The sequence below is a fragment of the Macaca thibetana genome, chromosome 20, assembly GCF_024542745.1.
Source record: "Macaca thibetana thibetana isolate TM-01 chromosome 20, ASM2454274v1, whole genome shotgun sequence".
Classification (NCBI taxonomy): domain Eukaryota; kingdom Metazoa; phylum Chordata; class Mammalia; order Primates; family Cercopithecidae; genus Macaca; species Macaca thibetana.
Window position 1 is genome coordinate 24,850,024 of NC_065597.1, and position 18,958 is coordinate 24,868,981.

Below are 18,958 nucleotides of genomic sequence, written 5' to 3' on the forward strand. Positions count from 1 at the left end.
TTGAGCATAAGAGTTCAAGGATGCAGTGAGCTGTGATTGTGCCACTGCACTCCAGCCTGGGTGACAGAGCAAGACCTTGTCTCCAAAAAACATAAAGAATTATTTGATGGGCCATGTTAGGGGTGTTAGTGGTGAGCACATAAAGCTCCTCATTTTCTCATGGTCTCCTGAGTTTGGAAACGATTGAGAAATGAAACATCGGCAATCAACGAAGGGTGATGAGATGGCTGCCTGGAGAGCACGCTTAGAATTGAGCCCTGACACCTGGCCCCTGACCTTCCCACCCTGTCATGGCCTGGGTGGATGCCCATAGATGTCTCAGAGCAGCAGTCCCCAACTTTTTTGGCACCAGAGACTGGTTTTGTGGAAGATAACTTTTCCTTGGGCCAGGTTGGCTTGGAGGGATAGTGTCAGGATGATTCAAGGGCATTACGTTTATTGTGTACTTCATTTATAGTATGACTACATTATAATATATAATGAAATAATTTTACAACTCACCATAATATAGAATCACTGGGAGCCCTGAGCTTGTTTTCCTGCAACTAGACAGTTCCATCTGGGGGTGATGGGAGACAGTGACAGATCATCAGGCATTGGATTCTTATAAGGAGTATGCAACCTAGGTCCCTCACATGCGCAATTCACAATAAGGTTTGTGCTTCTATGAGAATCTAATGCCACTGATGATCTGACAGGAGGCAGAGCTCAGGCGGTAATATTTGTAGACCTGCTCACCTCCTGCTGTGCGGCCAAATTCCTAACAGGCCACAGACAGGTACCAGTTTATGGCCTGGGGGTTGGGGACCCCTGTCTTAGAGGCAGCTCCCTTCTGAGTGGCAGGGAACAGGGCAGGGCACGTGGTCCCTTGGGAGTGGATCCGACTAGAACAAAACGAAACTGCTGAGCTGCGAATCCTTAGTTCCTTTTTCCAGAGATTGGTCCCTTCCTCCTTTGGGGAGGGAGAGTCCCAGAGGGGAGAGAAGCACCAGTCAGTTTCTTCAGCATCACTTAAAACTCTTATCCATTGAGTAGCTCTGCGTTAATATGAAGCATTAGAATCACAGACCGAATTATTTGAGTGTAATGATCTGGGAAGAATCTCTTCACATGGAAGCAGGATACTAGTTCTCCCCTTTGCTATCAGTGCAGCCTCAACAACTCTGTTGTTTATTATCTTTTTAACAAAGAAGATAAGGGCAGACCCATGTTCTATCTGCAGGCCGAAAAGTAAAGTAAGTTTGTTTGTTTGTTTATTGAGATGGCGTCTCACTCTGTCACCTAGGCTGGAGTGCAGTGGCACAATCTTGGCTCACTGCAACCTCCATCTCCTGGGCTCAAGCCATTCTCCTGCCTCAGCGTCCTGAGTAGCTGGGATTGCAGGCATCCAGGCACTCACTATCACACCCAGCTAATTTTTGTATTTTTAGTAGAGACAGGGTTTCACCATGTTGGCCAGGCTGGTTTCAAACTCCTGACCTCAAGTGATCTGCCCACCTTGGCCTCCCAAGGTGCTGGGATTACAGGCATGAACCACTGCGCCTGGCTGTAAACTTTACCTTTTGCAAAGTTTTTTTCAGATATATCTCTATGGGGTGTATATTCTTTTTCCATTTTATAGATGAGAAAATAGACAGTAAACCAGAATAGAGGCTTCTTCATACAGCCGGAAGAGGAAGAGCTGGATTTAACTCATGCCTGCTAGATCGTTCTAGAACTGGGCTCTTTCTGCCCTACCGTGTGTGCCTCAGAAGCCCCTTTTGTCATTACGTGTTCTGCTGTGCATCTCACCTATTCCCCCAGCTGCCATGTCAGACGCTGCTACGTGTGTGAAATAACCTAACACCTTTGGTTTTTCTTAAAGCAGCGTCCTTGGCTGAGGTCAATAAGCAATGCTGGGGCGTTTTACTTAAAGTGAAACCACCAGCAGCTGGGAAGGTGGTGTTGCAAGGTGGTACAGAAAAACATTCATCTGGCCGGGCGCGGTGGCTCCAACCCCAGCACTTTGGGAGGCCGAGGTGGGCGGATCGCCAGGTCAGGAGATCGAGACCATCCTGGCTAACACGGTGAAACCCCGTCTCTACTAAAAATACAAAAAAATTAGCCGGGCGTGGTGGCAGGCGCCTGTAGTCCCAGCTACTCGGGAGACTGAGGCAGGAGGGGAGACAGAGCTTGCAGTGAGCCGAAATCGCGCCACTGCACTCCAGCCTGGGAGAGAGAGACTCCGTCTAAAAAAAAAAAAAAAAGAAAACCATTCATCCTAGTAGCTAAACTCACCTCGGTGGAGCCCTTCTGGGACCAGGTGGTTTTTATTTCATGTTATTTCACTTGGTTTGCACGACAACTCAGTGATAGGCATCACTGCTTGTACAGAGGAGGAAAGAGCAAAGAGAAAGGACACGACGTGCCCAGGTTCCTGTTCACCCCTGGGGCGCACAGCCAGGATTTGAACCAAGGTCTTTGAACTCCAGAACTCCCTACAAAGGGAGGCTTTCTCTTCTTCCCAGGTGAGCTGCAGTCTGGAGAACTCAGCCAGGATGCATGTACTCAGAGAAGCCTTTCTTCCCCTTGCTGGGGAGAAGCCCCAGTGTGGACTCTGTTGCACTCCTGATATGGATGGAGATGTGGATTTGCACGTATCTCATGCCAGCCTGGACAGGGCCTGTCCTCCCTCCCAGACTTGGAGCTGTCTGAGGGCAGGACTGTGTCTGTCTCTGCAGCGTGGCATCCCTAACGCTCAGAGTGGGGTTCTGTGACTGCCTGGTTGACTGAATGACTGAAAGTCGGAAAAGAGGGTGGGTTATGTGTGGGAAGGTGCCCAAGCCTTCTGTCTGTTTGCTTGACTATGTCTTGAGCTTCCAGAGAGAAATTTTTGTTAAGTAGTGGGAGGAGGAAGGAAATGGGAACTTGAAGAACAGGGTCATGGCCTGGCCAGCACTTGTGCTAGGGGTTGGTGATGTAAAGTGGGGAATGAGAGGAAGCTATGAGATGTCTGGAGGGTCCAAAAATTCCCAAAGGTGTGCCAGAAGATGATGGGTGGGCAGGGAGGTCCAAGGGGAGGATGGCTGGAGTGGGGTGCCAGCCTTTGAGGCTAACTCCAGGGGACTTGGTGTGTGGGAGGTGGTTTATAGGGGGTGGGGGTGAAGGGATGGGCGGTGGGGGTGGGGTGCACCTGGGAAGACCCGAGGTGATGCTGGGAAGGGGGTGGGGTTGTGCAAAGATGAAGCCTCATTTCTGTGGCTGGGTTATCTCACTTTCTTCAAGCAGGAAACTCAGCCACTGAGCCCCACTATGCAAGAGTGCATGGCCTGAGGTCTGCTGACCACAGCCTACTTTGAGAATAAAGTGTTGTTTTAGTCACTGTGTGCCCTTGGCAAAAATTTGAACCAGTGCAGATAAAGCCCTCCTTGACCATCATTTGCCCATCTCCTTCTCACTAGTAGTGCCTGTTTGTCAGCAAGTTGGTGGAAATCTTTTGGTACTCTTTCTCACACCTTTACACACACACATGCACACCTACAAATAGGCACATTCCTTCTTAGCTGAATCCAGTACATTCCTGCAAACACACTGGAGAGGAACATTTTTGGATTGCGATATATTACATCATATTACACAGAGACAAGTGCTGATGCATTACCGACTGATTGAAACACCCAGCCAATTTCCTTAGTATCACTTAACAACCTTAAGTACCTAAAATCAGCCCATCAATATTTTTGGCATGAATACAAAGCGTCTGCAGTAACAAATGCCCAATTTTTGGGTGCTTTGATGAACTCTTTACTAAGCATGTTTGCAAAAAGTACATAGGATACTATACAGTAATGGTTCTGAATTATGATATTCTTCTATCCCCCAACTACCTTGTACTGTAATGGAAAAAACAATGAAATGATCTGTTAAAAATACTAAAGATTCATTTACATTGGACCCTGGTTGGTAGTTTGCTTGTCAGAAGCAAATGCTAGGATGAAAGAAGAACTCAATAGAATGGGCAGGATGCCAGGTTTGATGTGCCATTCATTGTGCATCAGACTGCTTCTCTTCCATTGCAGACAGACACGCGTCCCTCCCTTCCCCTTCCCTTCCCCCTCCCCCTTCCCTTCCCTTCCCTTTCTTTTTCTTTACCTTTCTTTTCTTTTGTTTCTTTTCTTTCTTCTTTCTGACGGAGTTTCACTCTTGTTGCCAGTGGTGTGATCTTGGTTCACTGCAACCTCCGCCCCACCACCCGCCAACGGGTTCAAGTGATTCTCCTGCCTCAGCCTCCCTAGTAGCTGGGATTACAGGCACATGCCCCCACGCCTGGCTACTTTTTGTATTTTTAGTAGAGACAGAGTTTTGCCATGTTGGCCAGGCTGGCCTCAAACTCCTGACCTCAAATGATCTGCCTGCCTGGGCCTCCCAAAGTAGTGGGATTACAGGCGTGAACCACTGTGTCTGGCCCACGCCTTCACTGTTTTCATTGGCACCTGCTCGTGAACCTTGTACAGCAGGTCTGTGATCTGGGTGGTGCATTTCCGATAAAAAAAAAAAAAAAGTTAATAAGTTATAGTAGACATTCAGATAGTGAGAATTTGCATAGTGATGGACATAATGCATATATACATATGGATATATATAAAATGTACATGTACACTTGGGCCTGTATGTGTGTACACACACGTATACATCTAGTCTCCTATTTACATAGGTCATCAAGGAGTTTTTGCCAGTCAGTACATAAGGAAATAAATTGAGACACCGTGTTTTCTTTCCTTTTTTTTTCTGAGACAGGGTCTTGCTCTCTTGTCAGGCTGGTGTGCAGTGTTGTGATTACAGCTCATTGCAGCCTCAAACTCCTGGGCTCAAGCAATCCTCCTGCCTCAACCTCTTGAGTAGCTGAGACTACCGGTATACACCAGCACACTTGGCTTACTGGGTTTATTTTTTGTATTATTTTTGTAGAGATGGGGTATTGCTTTGTTGCCCAGGTTGGTCTTGAACTCTCTGGTTTCAAATGATCCTCCTGCCTCACCCTCCCAAAGTACTGGGATTATAGGCATGAGCCACTGTTCCCTGTCCCATGTTATTTCTTATGCCTTATATGTGTTCAGCTTGATTCAGTTGCTAACAAGTACAGAGAAGTTTCTACATCTTTGTTTTTTTCCCCTACATCTCTATTTTGCCAGGTACTTTTTAATTGACAAACACATATGTACAGACACACATATTTACAGACACACATTTAATCCCCACAAGAGCACTGTGTGGTAAATTCCTGTTGTTCACATGAAGAAGCAGAGGCACAGAGACTTGGAGTTAGTGTCCAAAGCCATCTGCTGTAAGTTGGGGAGCTGTGACTCCAGGCCCAGGTGAGCTGGTTCCAGAGTCTGTCCACCTCATCAGTAGCCACACTGCTCCTCATGACTTGGGTAGCTCCTGGGAACATGAATTTGCAGCCCCCGCACTAGAGTCTTGTTCCCAGCCTCGGGTCAGAAAGGTGGCTTGGATGTACTGGGTTGAGTGCAGGGGGCCTGACCCCTCTCCTTGCAGGTCTGCACCCCTGTGGGTAGTGGGATCATCATTCACCAAGACGCCCCTGCCTGATGTAAGATCAAGGGATGGGGGATGTCAGCAAAAATGCCTACCGACCCCCTTAGACTTTGCTGATTGCCAGATAGAAAACCATGGTGAGAGCTGCATATTCTTATGTGGGTTCTTAGAGTCACTTGCTTGGCTATGAGTCAAGGTTCAAATGCTGGCTCTCCCACTTGTGTTTGGTGACCCTGGCCAAGGTACTTCACTTCTCCATGTCTCAGTTTCCTCATTTATAAAATCGGTGCAGTCATGGTACCTGCCTCATAGTGTTCTTGTGAGGAATGATGAGTTAATACAGAGGATACTGTTGTGCCCTACTCAGCTCCCATTACCAGGCTTGTGCTCCATTTCCCAGCTGCTAGGAGTGTTGGGTGTTGTGTCTCACAGGTGCCCCTTCTTTAGGGCACCGCTCTCACTAGAAGAAAGCTGCATCACCTAGAATGTTGTAGTGGCTGTAAGCCAAGCCAATGACTGACTGGCAGGGAGGACAAGAATGACTGGTCTCCCTTCTTTCAGGAGGACCCACTTCTCTGATGTGATTCATGCTCCAGACAGCCCCCTGCCACTCCCTGTACAATCAGGGTGAAGCCCATCCCTAAGTGGGACCACAGCCTTTTTTAGCTTTATCCTCCTCCCCCACCTCACTCACGCAAGAATCCCTGATTCAGGCTCAACTTCCAGGGAACCAACCTGTGATAACATGCAAAACATTAGCTCTCTGCCTAACACAGAGTAGGTGTTCTGTAAGAGTTTTGCTATATAGCATTTACTTTTATCCTCAAGGGTGAGGCTACTGTATCTTCAAGACCTTTGAGGGCCAGGATCAAGTACATCCAGCAGAACGTCTGGCTTATGGCTAATGCTTAAAAGGATCATGAGTCGATAGTTCATGTTCATGAACAGGAAGACTCATTATTTTCAGGATATCAGTTCTTCCTGGCTTGATCTATAGATTCAACACAATCCCAACCAAAATCTAATAGAGATACAAGAAAAGTTTTTTTCCATTCACATTCAATACAGCACAAAACACTTCACCTCAGAGAAAGGAAAAACCAAGGTATGTTTTTTCTCTCTCTCTCTCTTCCCTCTTTTCTCTGTACTCAACACTTTTTGACATGAGATATGTATGGTTTTTCCCCCACAAGTCAAGCAAACAGTTCTCTGTTAGACACCGGTTTGGTGTCCTCTAGTTCAATTCAATTCTGATACTGTCTACCTGGAGCTAGAATCAGATTCCACAGGTTGAGAGCTCAGTCCCTCAAGACTGTCTCCCACTTCAGATGCCAGTCACAAGCCCAAGTTGTGGCCTATGCTTTTGACTGACTGGCTATAAATTGGGGTTCCAATAACGTACTCCTTGGGTTTGATTTATTTGCTAGAGTGACTCACAGAACTAAGGAAAACATGTATACCAATTTATTAAAATGATATTACAAAAGATGATCAGCCTGATAGAAGAGATGCATAGGGCAAGGTATGTGGGAGGGGGTATAGGGTTCCCATGTTCTCTCTGGGCGTGCCATCCGCCAGAAACTTCCATGTGTTTAGCAACCAAGAAGCTCTCTAAACCCTGTCATCTTGGGTTTTTATGAGAGCTTTATTACAAAGGTATGATTGATTAAATCATTGGCCATTGGTAACCAACTCAACCTTTAGCCCCTCTCTCCTTCCTAGATGTTGGGGGTAGGGCTGAAATTTCCAACCCTCTAATCATATGGTTGGTTCCCCTGGCAGCCAACCTTCATCCTGAGGTGTCTAGGAGCCCACAGCCATACAAGAAGATAGTTGTCACTGGAGATTCCAAGGGTGTTAGGAGTCGTGTGCCAGGAAATGGGGTTGGAGACCAAATGTATACAGTCAGTCCTCCGTATTTGTGGATTCTGCATCTGTGGACTTAAGCTATGGTCGATTGAAAATATTTGAAAAAATTGCATCTTACTGAACATGGACAAACTGTTTTGTTGTCATTATTCCCTAAGCAATACAGTATAATTATTTACATAGCATTTATATTATATTAGGTATTAAAAGTAACCTAGGGATTTGAGGTTTATGGGGGGATGTGCATAGGCTATATGCAAACACTCTGCCATTTTATATCAGAGGCTTGAGCATCTATTTGGATTTTGGTATCTGTGGAAGGTCCTGGAACCAATCCCCAACAGTCACTGAGGGGTGACTGTATGTCTTATTAAGAGTCACAATATTACAAAATCCCAGCAAGTTAATCTGCGGGTGTTGACAAAGTGATTCCAAAGTTTATATGGAAAGGTGGAAGACATAGAGTAGCAAACACAGTATTGTAGAACAGAATCAGAGGACTGACTTCAAGACTTACTCTAACGTTCCAGTAATCAGTACCGGTGATGTTGGCAGAAGAATAGACAGATCAGTAGAACAGGATAGAGAGCCCAGAAATAGACCCAGACAAATATCATCAACTGATCTTTGACAGAGGGGCAAAGGCTACTCAATGGAGAAAGGATAATCTTTTCAGAAGTATGATGAATAAGCCAGTGCTTGTCTTGGGAAGAAGCAAGAGAGGGGTGTTCAGGATGATAAAGTCCCGGTTGATGAAGGCAGATGCCTGCCGCTCTTTCCTGGGGCAGGGCTGGCTTCCAAAGGGTGCTTGTTTGGGCTGAAGTGGAAGAGGGTGTGCGGATGTGCAGGGCTGCTTGTATCATTAGAATGGCTGTTAGCATTTGATTCTTTCTTTCTTACCATTCTCTGTCTCTCTGCTTTTGTACATGTGCGTTTACATTTCTCTCCCTCCTTGTCTGGGTAGCCTGTCGTTTTCTGTACCTGGTCTCTCTATCCCTCTCGGTCTCCCTCATCTCCTCCTCTGTCCTTCTTCCTCTCTGTCCCCTGCTCTGCCCAATCACCAGTAGTTTGATCCCTCTTGATGTCCCCATCTCTCTCTGTCCCTCTTCTCTTTCTAAGAACTACTTATTGGGCCCTGCTATGTACCAGCCAGTCTGATGGGTGGAGCGCAGTGGTGAGGAAGGGTGCACAATTCCTGCATATGTGGAGCTTACAGTCTAGGAAAGGAGGGCTGTGGATCTGCAGATTCCCTCTAATAAATATTTGCTTCTGTTCAGTGCTGTGGAAGAGAGGTGCTTGGTATAGCTCATAGCAGGCATTGGGAGGTTTTCTGAGTTTGATTTGATTGAGCTGAGGGTGGAAGGGAGAGCTTGGCGCTAACCAGACTAAGAACATTTTCAGTGATGCCAACGTCCTGTGGTAGGAATGAGTGTGACCTATGAGAGATGCTCGGAGGGGCCTGTGCGGTGCATGGGGAGCAAGGGCCAGGAGGCAGATGGTTAGGCCATGTGGGGTTGGAGGCGTCATCACGGGGCTGTGGTTCTTAGTCCTAACAGCAGTGGGACGCCACGGGAAGGCTTGATCCCAAGGAGTTGCATGAGCCTGTTTGTATTTCATACGATGACTGTGGGGATAATGTACTGCTATGAGAAGATAAGTCAGGAAGTAGCCTCCATAGACAAGAGATAATGGTGGCTTGGATTGTGGTGTTGACCATGGAAATGGATAGACGTTGACTGATTCCAGAGCAATTTCAGAAGTAGAATTGTTAAAATGTGGCTATTGCTGGAAGACAATGTTACATTGTCTAAAAAGTTTTTCTTTTCTTTTCTTTTTTTTTTTTTTTTGAGACGGATTCTCGCTCTGTCGCCCAGGCTGGAGTGCAGTGGCCGGATCTCAGCTCACCGCAAGCTCCGCCTCCCAGGTTCACGCCATTCTCCTGCCTCAGCCTCCTGAGTAGCTGGGACTACAGGCGCTTGCCACCACACTTGGCTAATCTTTTTGTATTTTTAGTAGAGACAGGGTTTCACCATGTTCGCCAGGATGGTCTCTATCTCCTGACCTTGTGATCTACCCTCCTTGGCCTCCCAAAGTACTGGGATAACAGGCGTGAGCCACGGCGCCCGGCCAAAAGTTTTTCTTTAGTTATGTATAATTTTGCTGTAAGGACAGATGCTCACCATAGGCCAGTGCAAAGATTCTCTCTTGGCTGGGCGTGGTGGCTCACGTGTATAATCTCTGTACTTTGGGAGGCCGAGGCAGGTGGATCACCTGAGGTCAGGAGTTCGAGACAAGCCTGACCTATATGGTTAAACCCTGTCTCTACTAAAAATACACACACACACACACACACACACGCTATCCAGGTGTGGTGGCAGGCGCCTGTAATCCCAGCTACTTGGGAGGCTGAGGCAGGAGAATCACTTAAACCCAGGAGGTAGAGGTTGCAGTGAGCCGAGATTGTGCCACTGCACTCTAGCCTGGGCAACAAGCACGGAAACTGTCTCAAAAAAAAAAAAAAAAAAAAAAAAAAAAAGAAAAGAAAAATAAATTCCCTCCTGAAGACATTTTATCTGGAAAGAGAATTGTTAGTCTAGACAGGCAGAGAAAAGAATGTTTGCTTAAAGTCACTACACTTGCACTGGCAGTCAACTGGGTGGGTGAATAACTTTTGGAAAACAAACCTTAATACCTTTCAAGTTTTTAGATAATTGCTAAAGCAGTTAAATCAGCCATGTTGATTTCCTCTAAAAATGAATTCCAGTGCCTGGTTTCTTTAAAAAGTCAAAGGCACAAGAGAAAACAAAAGTAAACAAGGAGACTCCTTAGGATTGAAGATGTAATGACATAACCATATAAGATGTATGCATTTTATTTGTATTTAAGTCTACTGGAAAAAGATTTGGAGAAAACTGGGGAAATTTAAATACAGACGAGGTGTTAGGTTATGTTAAGTAATTATCATCAGTTTTGTTAGATGCAATAAAGGTTTTATGATTCTATAAGAAAACGTGCTCATTTTTCTGAGATACATCAAGTATTTTGGGGTGCAACACCGTGAAGTCTATACTTTAAGTACTCAAGCTTCCCCCAAATGAATGAAACAAATAAAAAAAAATAAATTTCAATGCATGAAAAGGATCTTTTTGTTTGTTTGTTTTTGAGGAGTGAAGATAAAGAGAAGAGATAAGGAAGACTCCGATTTCTGGTTTGGGTGAAGAGTGGCGACATGTCCATCTTTTACTGACCATGTGTTCTTGGGCTCTCAGTGTGATAGAAATTGACATGAGGCCAAAAGAGTTTTCCCAGACAAGACTTTATTGGCGCTTATGCCCAGGCATAAGAGAAGTAGCACAAGAGAGATAATTCTCTACCTGGCTCCCTGAAGACAGTCAGGAGAGTAATTTTAAAGGGGCTCAAATGGGCAGGGAGTGATATTGAAGCACATAGAGTTGGGGAACATCTGACACCTGCACAGTATAACAGGATAGAGAGCCTCTTCATGTTTGCATATCTCATTAATGTGTTAAATCCCCAACCTTGGGCATGATTTTTAGTATTAGAATGCAGCTAAAGTGGAGGACTGGTCATTCTTCAGGTCTCATGCACATGCGGGCAATAGGGTTAACTCCCTTGAGTAATATTTAAGATGGGAGCTGCTTATTTTAGTTTCCTCAGCGTCTGCAATCAGTGGGCATGGCCCATTGAACAAGATTTATAGTGCAAGGTTTGGATGGGGTCCCCACTAGTTATGGTCCCCACAGCCAGCTTGTAGTAGAGGTTCTCAGTGGGGTGTGACGGGGGATGAGTCCTATCTCTACTCTCTCTCACCTTCATCCCAAATACTCTACCCAACAAGGTTTAGAGATACCACCCCCCTAATAATAGGGCCACCCATAATTGAGAAGTGCTTTTAGCAACTTTTTATTTTGAAATAATTGTAGACTCATGAGGACGTGGCAAAAATAGTACAGTTTCTGTGAACCTTTCATTTAGCTGCTCCAGTGATAACATCTTTCATAAGCATAGTTATGAAAACCTGGATGTGGATGCTGGTACAGTGCTATTAATGAAACTGCAGATCTTAATTGGCTTTCACCATTTTTTAAGTACACTCAGTTTTCTTGTTATTTTGCATTTGTTTTGATGTGTAGTTCTGTGAAATCTTGTCACGTGTAGGTGGGTATATCTACCACCATACATGCACAGAATGCAGATGACATGCTGTTGTTTTAGTCTTTTCACATGGCCTTGTTGTTGTTGTTGAGACGAAGTCTCACCCTGTCACCCAGGCTGGAGTGCAGTGGGGTGATTTCGGCTCACTGCAACCTCCGTCTCCTGAGTTCAAGAGATTCTTCTGCCTCATCCTCCCAAGTAGCTGGGACAACTGGCATGTGCCACCAAGCCCAGCTAATTTTTGTATTCTTAGTAGAGACAGGGTTTCACCATGTTGGCCAGGCTGGTGTTGAATTCCTGACCTCAAGTGACCTGCCTTCCTCGGCCTCCCAAAGTGCTGGGATTACAGGCGTGGGCCACCGTGCCCGGCTTGTTTTCACATGGCTCTTGCCCATTGAGCTGTTTCTAACTGAGCTAGACCCATGGTAAGAACTCAGAAAGCTTTGAGTGCATCCCATCCCCTCTCCTCTAACTTAATTGTCTGCTCTCCTCCCCCAGCTCCCATTGTTGCCTGTGAATGGCCACCAATCTTTCCTGCTGTTTCACTATGACTCTGAGATGCCTTTGCTCACCTCTGTGGACTTCGTTCTGTCCTCTTCCTTAATTCCAGGCCAGAGCCACCTCTTCTTGCTGCAAAGCTGAGATCTCCTTTCTCACTCTCATCTCCAGGAGTGCTGGAGTTCAAAGGTACACCAGGGTTTGATAATACTTTGTTCCATGGTAGACAAGGTGATCCCTGCCACTCCCAGGTTCATGTTTTACCAGCCTGGGAGCAGCAGTGGAGGGGAGGTTTTACCGGTAGTTCTGGCCACATGAATCCCAGGAGGATGCTGATGGTGCAGCTGGGCCATGTGTCTGTCCCCGAACCAGTCACTGAGCCAGGGCACTTGGGTCATTCCCAGGCCCCTGCTGTCCCCTTCAGCTTATGGTTGAAGGTGGTGAGGTGAATCAGCTCTAAATAAAGCACAAGGAATGGGTTCATCCCATGAAAAGATTTTTGTTGTTGTTGTTTTTCAGAAGAAGGGGAAAGAAGGGACTGGTTGAGCTTGTTGAGCTCGTGTCTCTGTGCCAGTCCAGAGTTCACTGGTCATCTTATAGGGAGAAGGGGGAGTCACCTTTGAGTCAGTCACGTTGCCATCCTGGCCCAGTAGGTTTTGACTAGGAGTAGGTGGAGTCTCATGGCAGCAGAGGTTGCAGAGAGGAAGAATTTCTTATTTGTTTCTGTTATCTATTGCTATACAACCAACTATCCCAGTGTTTAGTGGCTTAAGACAACAATCATTTTATTTATTGCACATATTTCTACAATCTGGGCATGGGTGGGGACTGGGAGAGCTTGTCTCTGTTCCACATGTTGTCAGCTGGGGCAGCTCACTGGGACCAGAGGATCCACTTTTTTTTTTTTTTTTTTGGGACGGAATCTCGCTCAGTCGCCCAGGCTGGAGTGCAGTGGTGCGATCTCAGCTCACTGCGAGCTCTGCTTCCTAGGTTCACGCCATTCTCCTGCCTCAGGCTCCTGAGTAGCTGGGACTACAGGTGCCCGTCACTACGCCCGGCTAATTTTTTTTTTTTTGTTCGTATTTTTACTAGAGACGGGGTTTCACCTTGTTAGCCAGGATGGTCTAGATCTCCTGACCTCATGATCCGCCCGTCTCGGCCTCCCAAAGTGCTGGGATTACAGGCGTAAGCCACCGCGTCCGGCCCAGAGGATCCACTTCTAAGATGGTGCAGTGCTCTGTGGCTGTTGGCTGGGGGCTCAGCTGGGCTGTTGGCTCAGGGCATTGGTTCTGCTTCCATGGCCTCTCCATAGGGCTGACTTGGGCTTCTTACTGCATGGTGGTCTCCAGGTAGTCTGATTTCTTACACAGAGGCTGGCTTTCCCCAGAGCTCAAAATGGAAGGTACCAGGCCTTCTTAAGGATTAGGCTTCAGGCTGGGCCCTCTGGCTTACGCCTGTAATCCTAGCACTTTGGGAGGCTGAGGCGGGCAGATCACTTGAGGTTAGAAATTCAAGACCAGCCTGGCCAATATGATGAAACCCCATCTCTACTAAAAATACAAAAATTAAGCCCGGCATGGTGGCGCATGCTTGTAGTCCCAGCTACTCCGGAGGCTGAGGCAGGAGAATTGCTTGAACCCAGGAGGCAGAGGTTGCAGTGAGCTGAGATCACACCACTGCACTGCAGCCTGGGTGACAGAGTGAGACCCCATCTCAGAAAAAAAAAAAAAAAAAAAAAAAAAAAGGGTTAGGCCCTGAACTGGCACAGCATCATTTATGCCAGCGTGCCAGTGCTCCCAACCTTTTCGGTACCAGTGACCAGTTTCCTAGAAGACAGTTTTTCCATAGATGGTGGGGGCATTGGGGGGATTGCTTCAGGATAAAACTGTTCTTCTTCAGATTATCAGGCATTAGATTCCAATAAGGACCACACAACCTGGATCCCTCGCATGTGCAGTTCACCATAGGGTTTACGCCCCTGTGAGAACCTAATGCAGTTCACCATAGGGTTTGTGCCCCTGTGAGAATCTAATGCAGTTCACCATAGGGTTTGTGCTCCTATGAGAATCTAATGCAGTTCACCATAGGGTTTGCGCTGCTATGAGAATCTGATGCCGCTGCTGATCTGACAGGAGGCGGAGCTCAGTGCTCACTTTCCGGTACCATTCCATGGCGTGGGGGTTGGGGTCCCTGATTTATACTACATTTTATTGGTTAAAACAGGTCACAGAGACAACCTGGATTGAAGGGCAGCTGGCTATATAAGGCATAAATACCGGAGGCTGTGGCCCATTAGTAACACTCCATTACTCTAGACTGTTACCAGAGTAATAGTTTACCACTCTCTTCCCGTAGGCCCTGTGATATCCAGAACCACTGTGACCATCCCCAATGCTGAGGTTGGCCTCTTATTATTATTTTTAATTTGAAGCAGTTATTCAGTGCCTTCATTTTCTTTTCCCCTTTCAGTTGAGCCACAGAGCATTTGTAGCTTTTGGGACTCAAGGGAAAAGATGGTCAAGGTCAAGGTCAACCGGACGGTTGGAACTTTTAGGCTGCCTAGAGTGATCTCTAGTGAGCATCAGTTTGGTCCATTGTTTGTTTTGGTAGAATAGTCTGTGCCTATTTTCTCAAATCTGAGTTGCATTACAAAAATTAATTGTCCTAGTTTAAAACGTGTCTGTCTGAGAAACAGGGTGAGCGGAAACCCCAAACTCTTCATACTCCAGGGGTTTGTGGGGTGGCAGCAAATGCCCAGGTAGGCTCTTGGCCCTTTGTTCATTTCCAGAAGGAGGGGGCACTGAATCCGGATGCACAGGTAGCTTTGCGGGATCCTGTTGGGGAAGGAAGGAGCCAGGCTGTGCCTGGGCTGCAGGTGTGTGACTGTGTCCTCAGGTGGAGTGAACTCCAGCTTCTCATTGGCTCATGTTAATTTCATTGTAGTGGATATCATGGAAATAAAAGAAATCCGCCCAGGGAAGAACTCCAAAGATTTCGAACGTGCAAAAGCGGTTCGCCAGAAAGAAGATTGCTGCTTCACCATCCTGTATGGCACTCAGTTCGTCCTCAGCACACTCAGCTTGGCAGGTAGGTGCATGTTTCTGTGCCTTTCTCCTTCCCTGTGCCTTAGTCTCTTCCTGGCTCACCCCTGCCTGCTGGCTGATGTGTATTTGGGGTCATGGTTTCGAATCCCAGCCCTGCCCCTTTCTAGCTGTGTGTCTTTAGATGAGTGACTTCACCTCTCTGAGCTGCAGTTTGCTCAGCTGTGAAATGGGGAGAATAGTAATGCCTATCTCATCGGGGTATTGTGAGGGGTATGTTAAGTGTCTCTCTGGCTCATGCTGAGAGCTGAATAAATGATGATTAGATAGTTTTAACACTGAAGGCCAGGCTCTGTTGGATGAAAAATGTAGGCTGGGCTCATCCCTGTGGTCCCAGCACTTGGGGAGGCCGAGGTAGGCAGATCACTCGAGGTCAGGAGTTTCACACCAGCATGGCCAACATGGTGAAACCCCGTCTCTACTAAAAATACAAGAACTAGCTGGGTGTGGTGGTGTGCACATGTAGTCCCAGCTATTTGGGAGACTGAGACACAAGAGTTGCTTGAACCGGTGAGCCAAGATTGCACCACTGCACTCCAGTCTGGGCAACAGAGCAAGACTCTTGTCTCAAAAAAAAAAAAAAAAAAAAAAAAGAAAAAAAGAAAAGAAAAGAAAAATGTAACCTGTTTTCCTCCAGCAGATGTGGCTCAGCAAATCTGACTGATGTGAAGGAACTGTCCTGAGATCTTCTATTGCACACGCACATGCAGTTTCCTCATTTTACTCAGTGGCAGAAGCTTGTAGTTACTTTCAAGTTCAGTCCTAGAATTTATTGACTTAGAAGTATGTATACATTCATGACTCAGAGAGAAAATCAATACGATTAAAATAGACCAAAGTGGAGGCAGCTCTGAAAGTTGAGCAATATAGGGACATTTACTTTAGGGTCAAATAACTTATGAATTTCTCATTCATTCTTTTACTACATATCTTTTGAGCCTATACTCTGTGTTAGGTTGTGTACACACCAGTGATCTAGGAAGATGAATGGCACCTGGTGCTGCCTTTAAGAAGCTCTCAGTCTACTTAGGGAGACAGATGGGTGCACTAGGATAAGACCTAGTGCAAGCATGATGCAGCGTGCTGTGAATGCTTAGTTTCAGAGAAGTTGGGCAAAGAAGGTGACTTTTACATTGGGTTTTGAGGCTTCAGTAGGAATTTGGAGGAAAGAGGGAGGGCGCTCCAGGGAAAGGCTGTGGTGTATGCCAGGGCTTGGAGGAGGGAAATAGCACGCTGGATGTAGGAAATGAGGAGCGAATATCTGATTGATGATATGGAGGGGGTTGGTAGAGGTGGGGCAGGAGGGCAAGTCCCGTGGCCATGAAGCTTCACACCTCTGTCTCCTTAGCCCCACCTACAGGCTGAGCCCTGACCCCCTGTTCTTAACGTGGTAAGGAGACCACAAGAGCCCAGCCCTTGGAGGCTAGGATGTGAACTTTGATATCCCACTCTGGGAGCCTCTTCTGGAACCCTAAATTCAAGGTTAGCACAGTGATGGTCAAGATTTTGATTCCCATTCCACCCTCTCACTTACTGCTCTGAGACAAACTCAGCCCCTTCAGAGCCTCAGTTTCCTCTGCATCTGTGTGGAAAGATGAGAGCAGCAATCTCCGCCCGGGGTGTACGCACTGGCGAAGTACCTGGTGCTTAAGGAGAGGCTTCATAGTTCCGTGAGGTGTTTGCACTGTCAGCTTCATTTTCCAGGTGAGATGAGGCACAGAGTAGGGTTAAGTAACTCACTGAATGTCACACAGCCCTGAAGTGGTGCAATGGGACTTAAGCTATGATCTTCCTTTTGCCAGATGCCAAGCTCTTAACCACTCCTCAATGCTGCTTATTAGCAAGGGTAATAGCAACCATGGGTATTAGCAAGCCATCCTCTCCTGGCTATTAGCAAGCTCTACTTGCCATCCCTCTGTGCCATCTTCATTAGAAGCAGGGAAATACTGACAGCTGCTTAGGGTTGTGGTGCAGATTATTCCAGATCTTGCATCTTATTAGTTAGCATAGGGTTAAAAGCTAACACTCTTTAATAAAACAAAAAGCTAAATTCCTAAGCCATGGGAAGCTGAATACTGCCCTCCCACGATGTCCATGTCTTAATCCCGGGAACCTGTGAATATATTATCCTCTATGGAAAAGGAGACTTTGCGGGTGTAGTTAAATTGAGGATTTTGAGATGGGAAATATCCTGGGCTATCCGGGTGTCCAGTGGAATCACAAGGCTTCTTATAAGAGATACATGGGAAGGTCATTCCCAGAGAAGGAGATGTGAGGATGGAAACAAAGGTCAGAAGATGAGAGGCCATGAGCTAAGGAATGCAGGCATCCTCTGGAAGCTGGGAAAGGTGAGGAAATGGATTCTTCCCAAGAGCTTTTAGAAGGAATCCAGAAGGATTGTATGCAACCAGTCTATTTTAGAATTTTGGCCTCTCTCACGGTCTGAAAATAAATCTGTATTACTTTAAGCCACTAAGTTTGTGGTCATTTGTTATAGCAGCAGAGGAAGCTGATAACCTTTGACACACTTTGGCACCATGTGGGTGCTTCCACCTGTTGATGTCTCCCTCATCCCTCTCTTCTGGTTTAATTACTTTAGGGTGGGACCTAAGTATTGGGGTTTTGAAAAGCCCTCAAGTGATTCTCCTGAGCAGCTGGGGTTGAGGAACTCTGCTCTGGAGTTGGACACCTGGGTTTGAATTCCTTCGCTTTTTCATTCCTGGAGTCAGTGTGCTGCCAGGGTAAGATAATGGGTTCTTGTTTAAAATCCTATGTCTTCCATTGTCTCAGCATAGTCTGGCTACTATAACAAAATGCCGTAGACTGAGGGGCTTAAACAACAGACATTTATTTTCTCACAGTTCTGGGGGCTGGGAAGTCCAAGATCAAGATGTTGCATGGTTGAGTTCTGGTGAGGGCTCTCTTCCTGACTTGCAGACAGCCGCCTTCTTGCTGTGTTCACATGGCTTTTCCTCAGGGTGTGCTTGGATAGGAAGGGAGCTCTGGTCTCTCTTTCTTGTCTCTAAAAGGGCACTAATTCCCTCATGGAGGCCCCACCCTCGTTACTTCATCTAAACCTAAATACCTCACAAAGGCCCTACCTCAGGGGTTAGAGATTCAACATATGAATTCTGAAGGAATGCAAATATTCAGTCTGTAATGGCTGCTAGGAGCTGTGTGGCCTTGGACACACATGGTTTCTCCATGTGTTAAATGGGAATATAATAGTACTTCCCTTGTGGGATCAATATAAGAAAAACACTTAGAACAGTGTCTAGCACATATATATTATATATGTGCTAATTCCATTTGGCACAGGAAATAACCCACTTGTCACCCCTGTGGTACAAAGCTCATCATGAATATGTGGCCCCGTCTCAGACAAAAAGCAGGTCCTAGAGCTATGAGAGTGTGAAAGAGATGCTTTCTTTGCCTCCTGCAAAACTGGAAACCAGCATAGGCTTCCCCCATCTTCGTGATCTGTATGGGGCCGGGCTTTGTCAGCAGATGTCTTCCCAGGAATTAACACAGCATTTCTGTTCCCTTTCTCCACTCCAGCTGACTCTAAAGAAGATGCACTTAATTGGCTCTCCGGCTTGAAAATCTTACACCAAGAAGCGATGAATGCGTCCACACCCACCATTATCGAGAGGTAGCTGGCTTTTGCCTGTTTATTTACATAGCCACTGATTCCTTTATTCTGCTGCCTTTGCCAACATGGGCTACAGGAAAACAAAAAAGGGGGACATTGGTTTTTTGAGGCTCATTGAGTGTCTTGT

General features: G+C 46.4%; 1 protein-coding gene across 1 annotated transcript in view; it reads left to right on the plus strand.

The window, feature by feature from the left end:
- Nucleotides 1–18,958, plus strand: part of PLCG2 (phospholipase C gamma 2) — a 190,312-nt gene that overhangs the window by 61,942 nt on the left and 109,412 nt on the right. Inside the window, exons 3-4 of the mRNA XM_050773193.1 lie at nucleotides 15,022–15,165; nucleotides 18,738–18,831. Coding sequence (XP_050629150.1) covers nucleotides 15,022–15,165; nucleotides 18,738–18,831 — 238 coding nt within the window. The remainder of the gene's footprint in view (nucleotides 1–15,021; nucleotides 15,166–18,737; nucleotides 18,832–18,958) is intronic.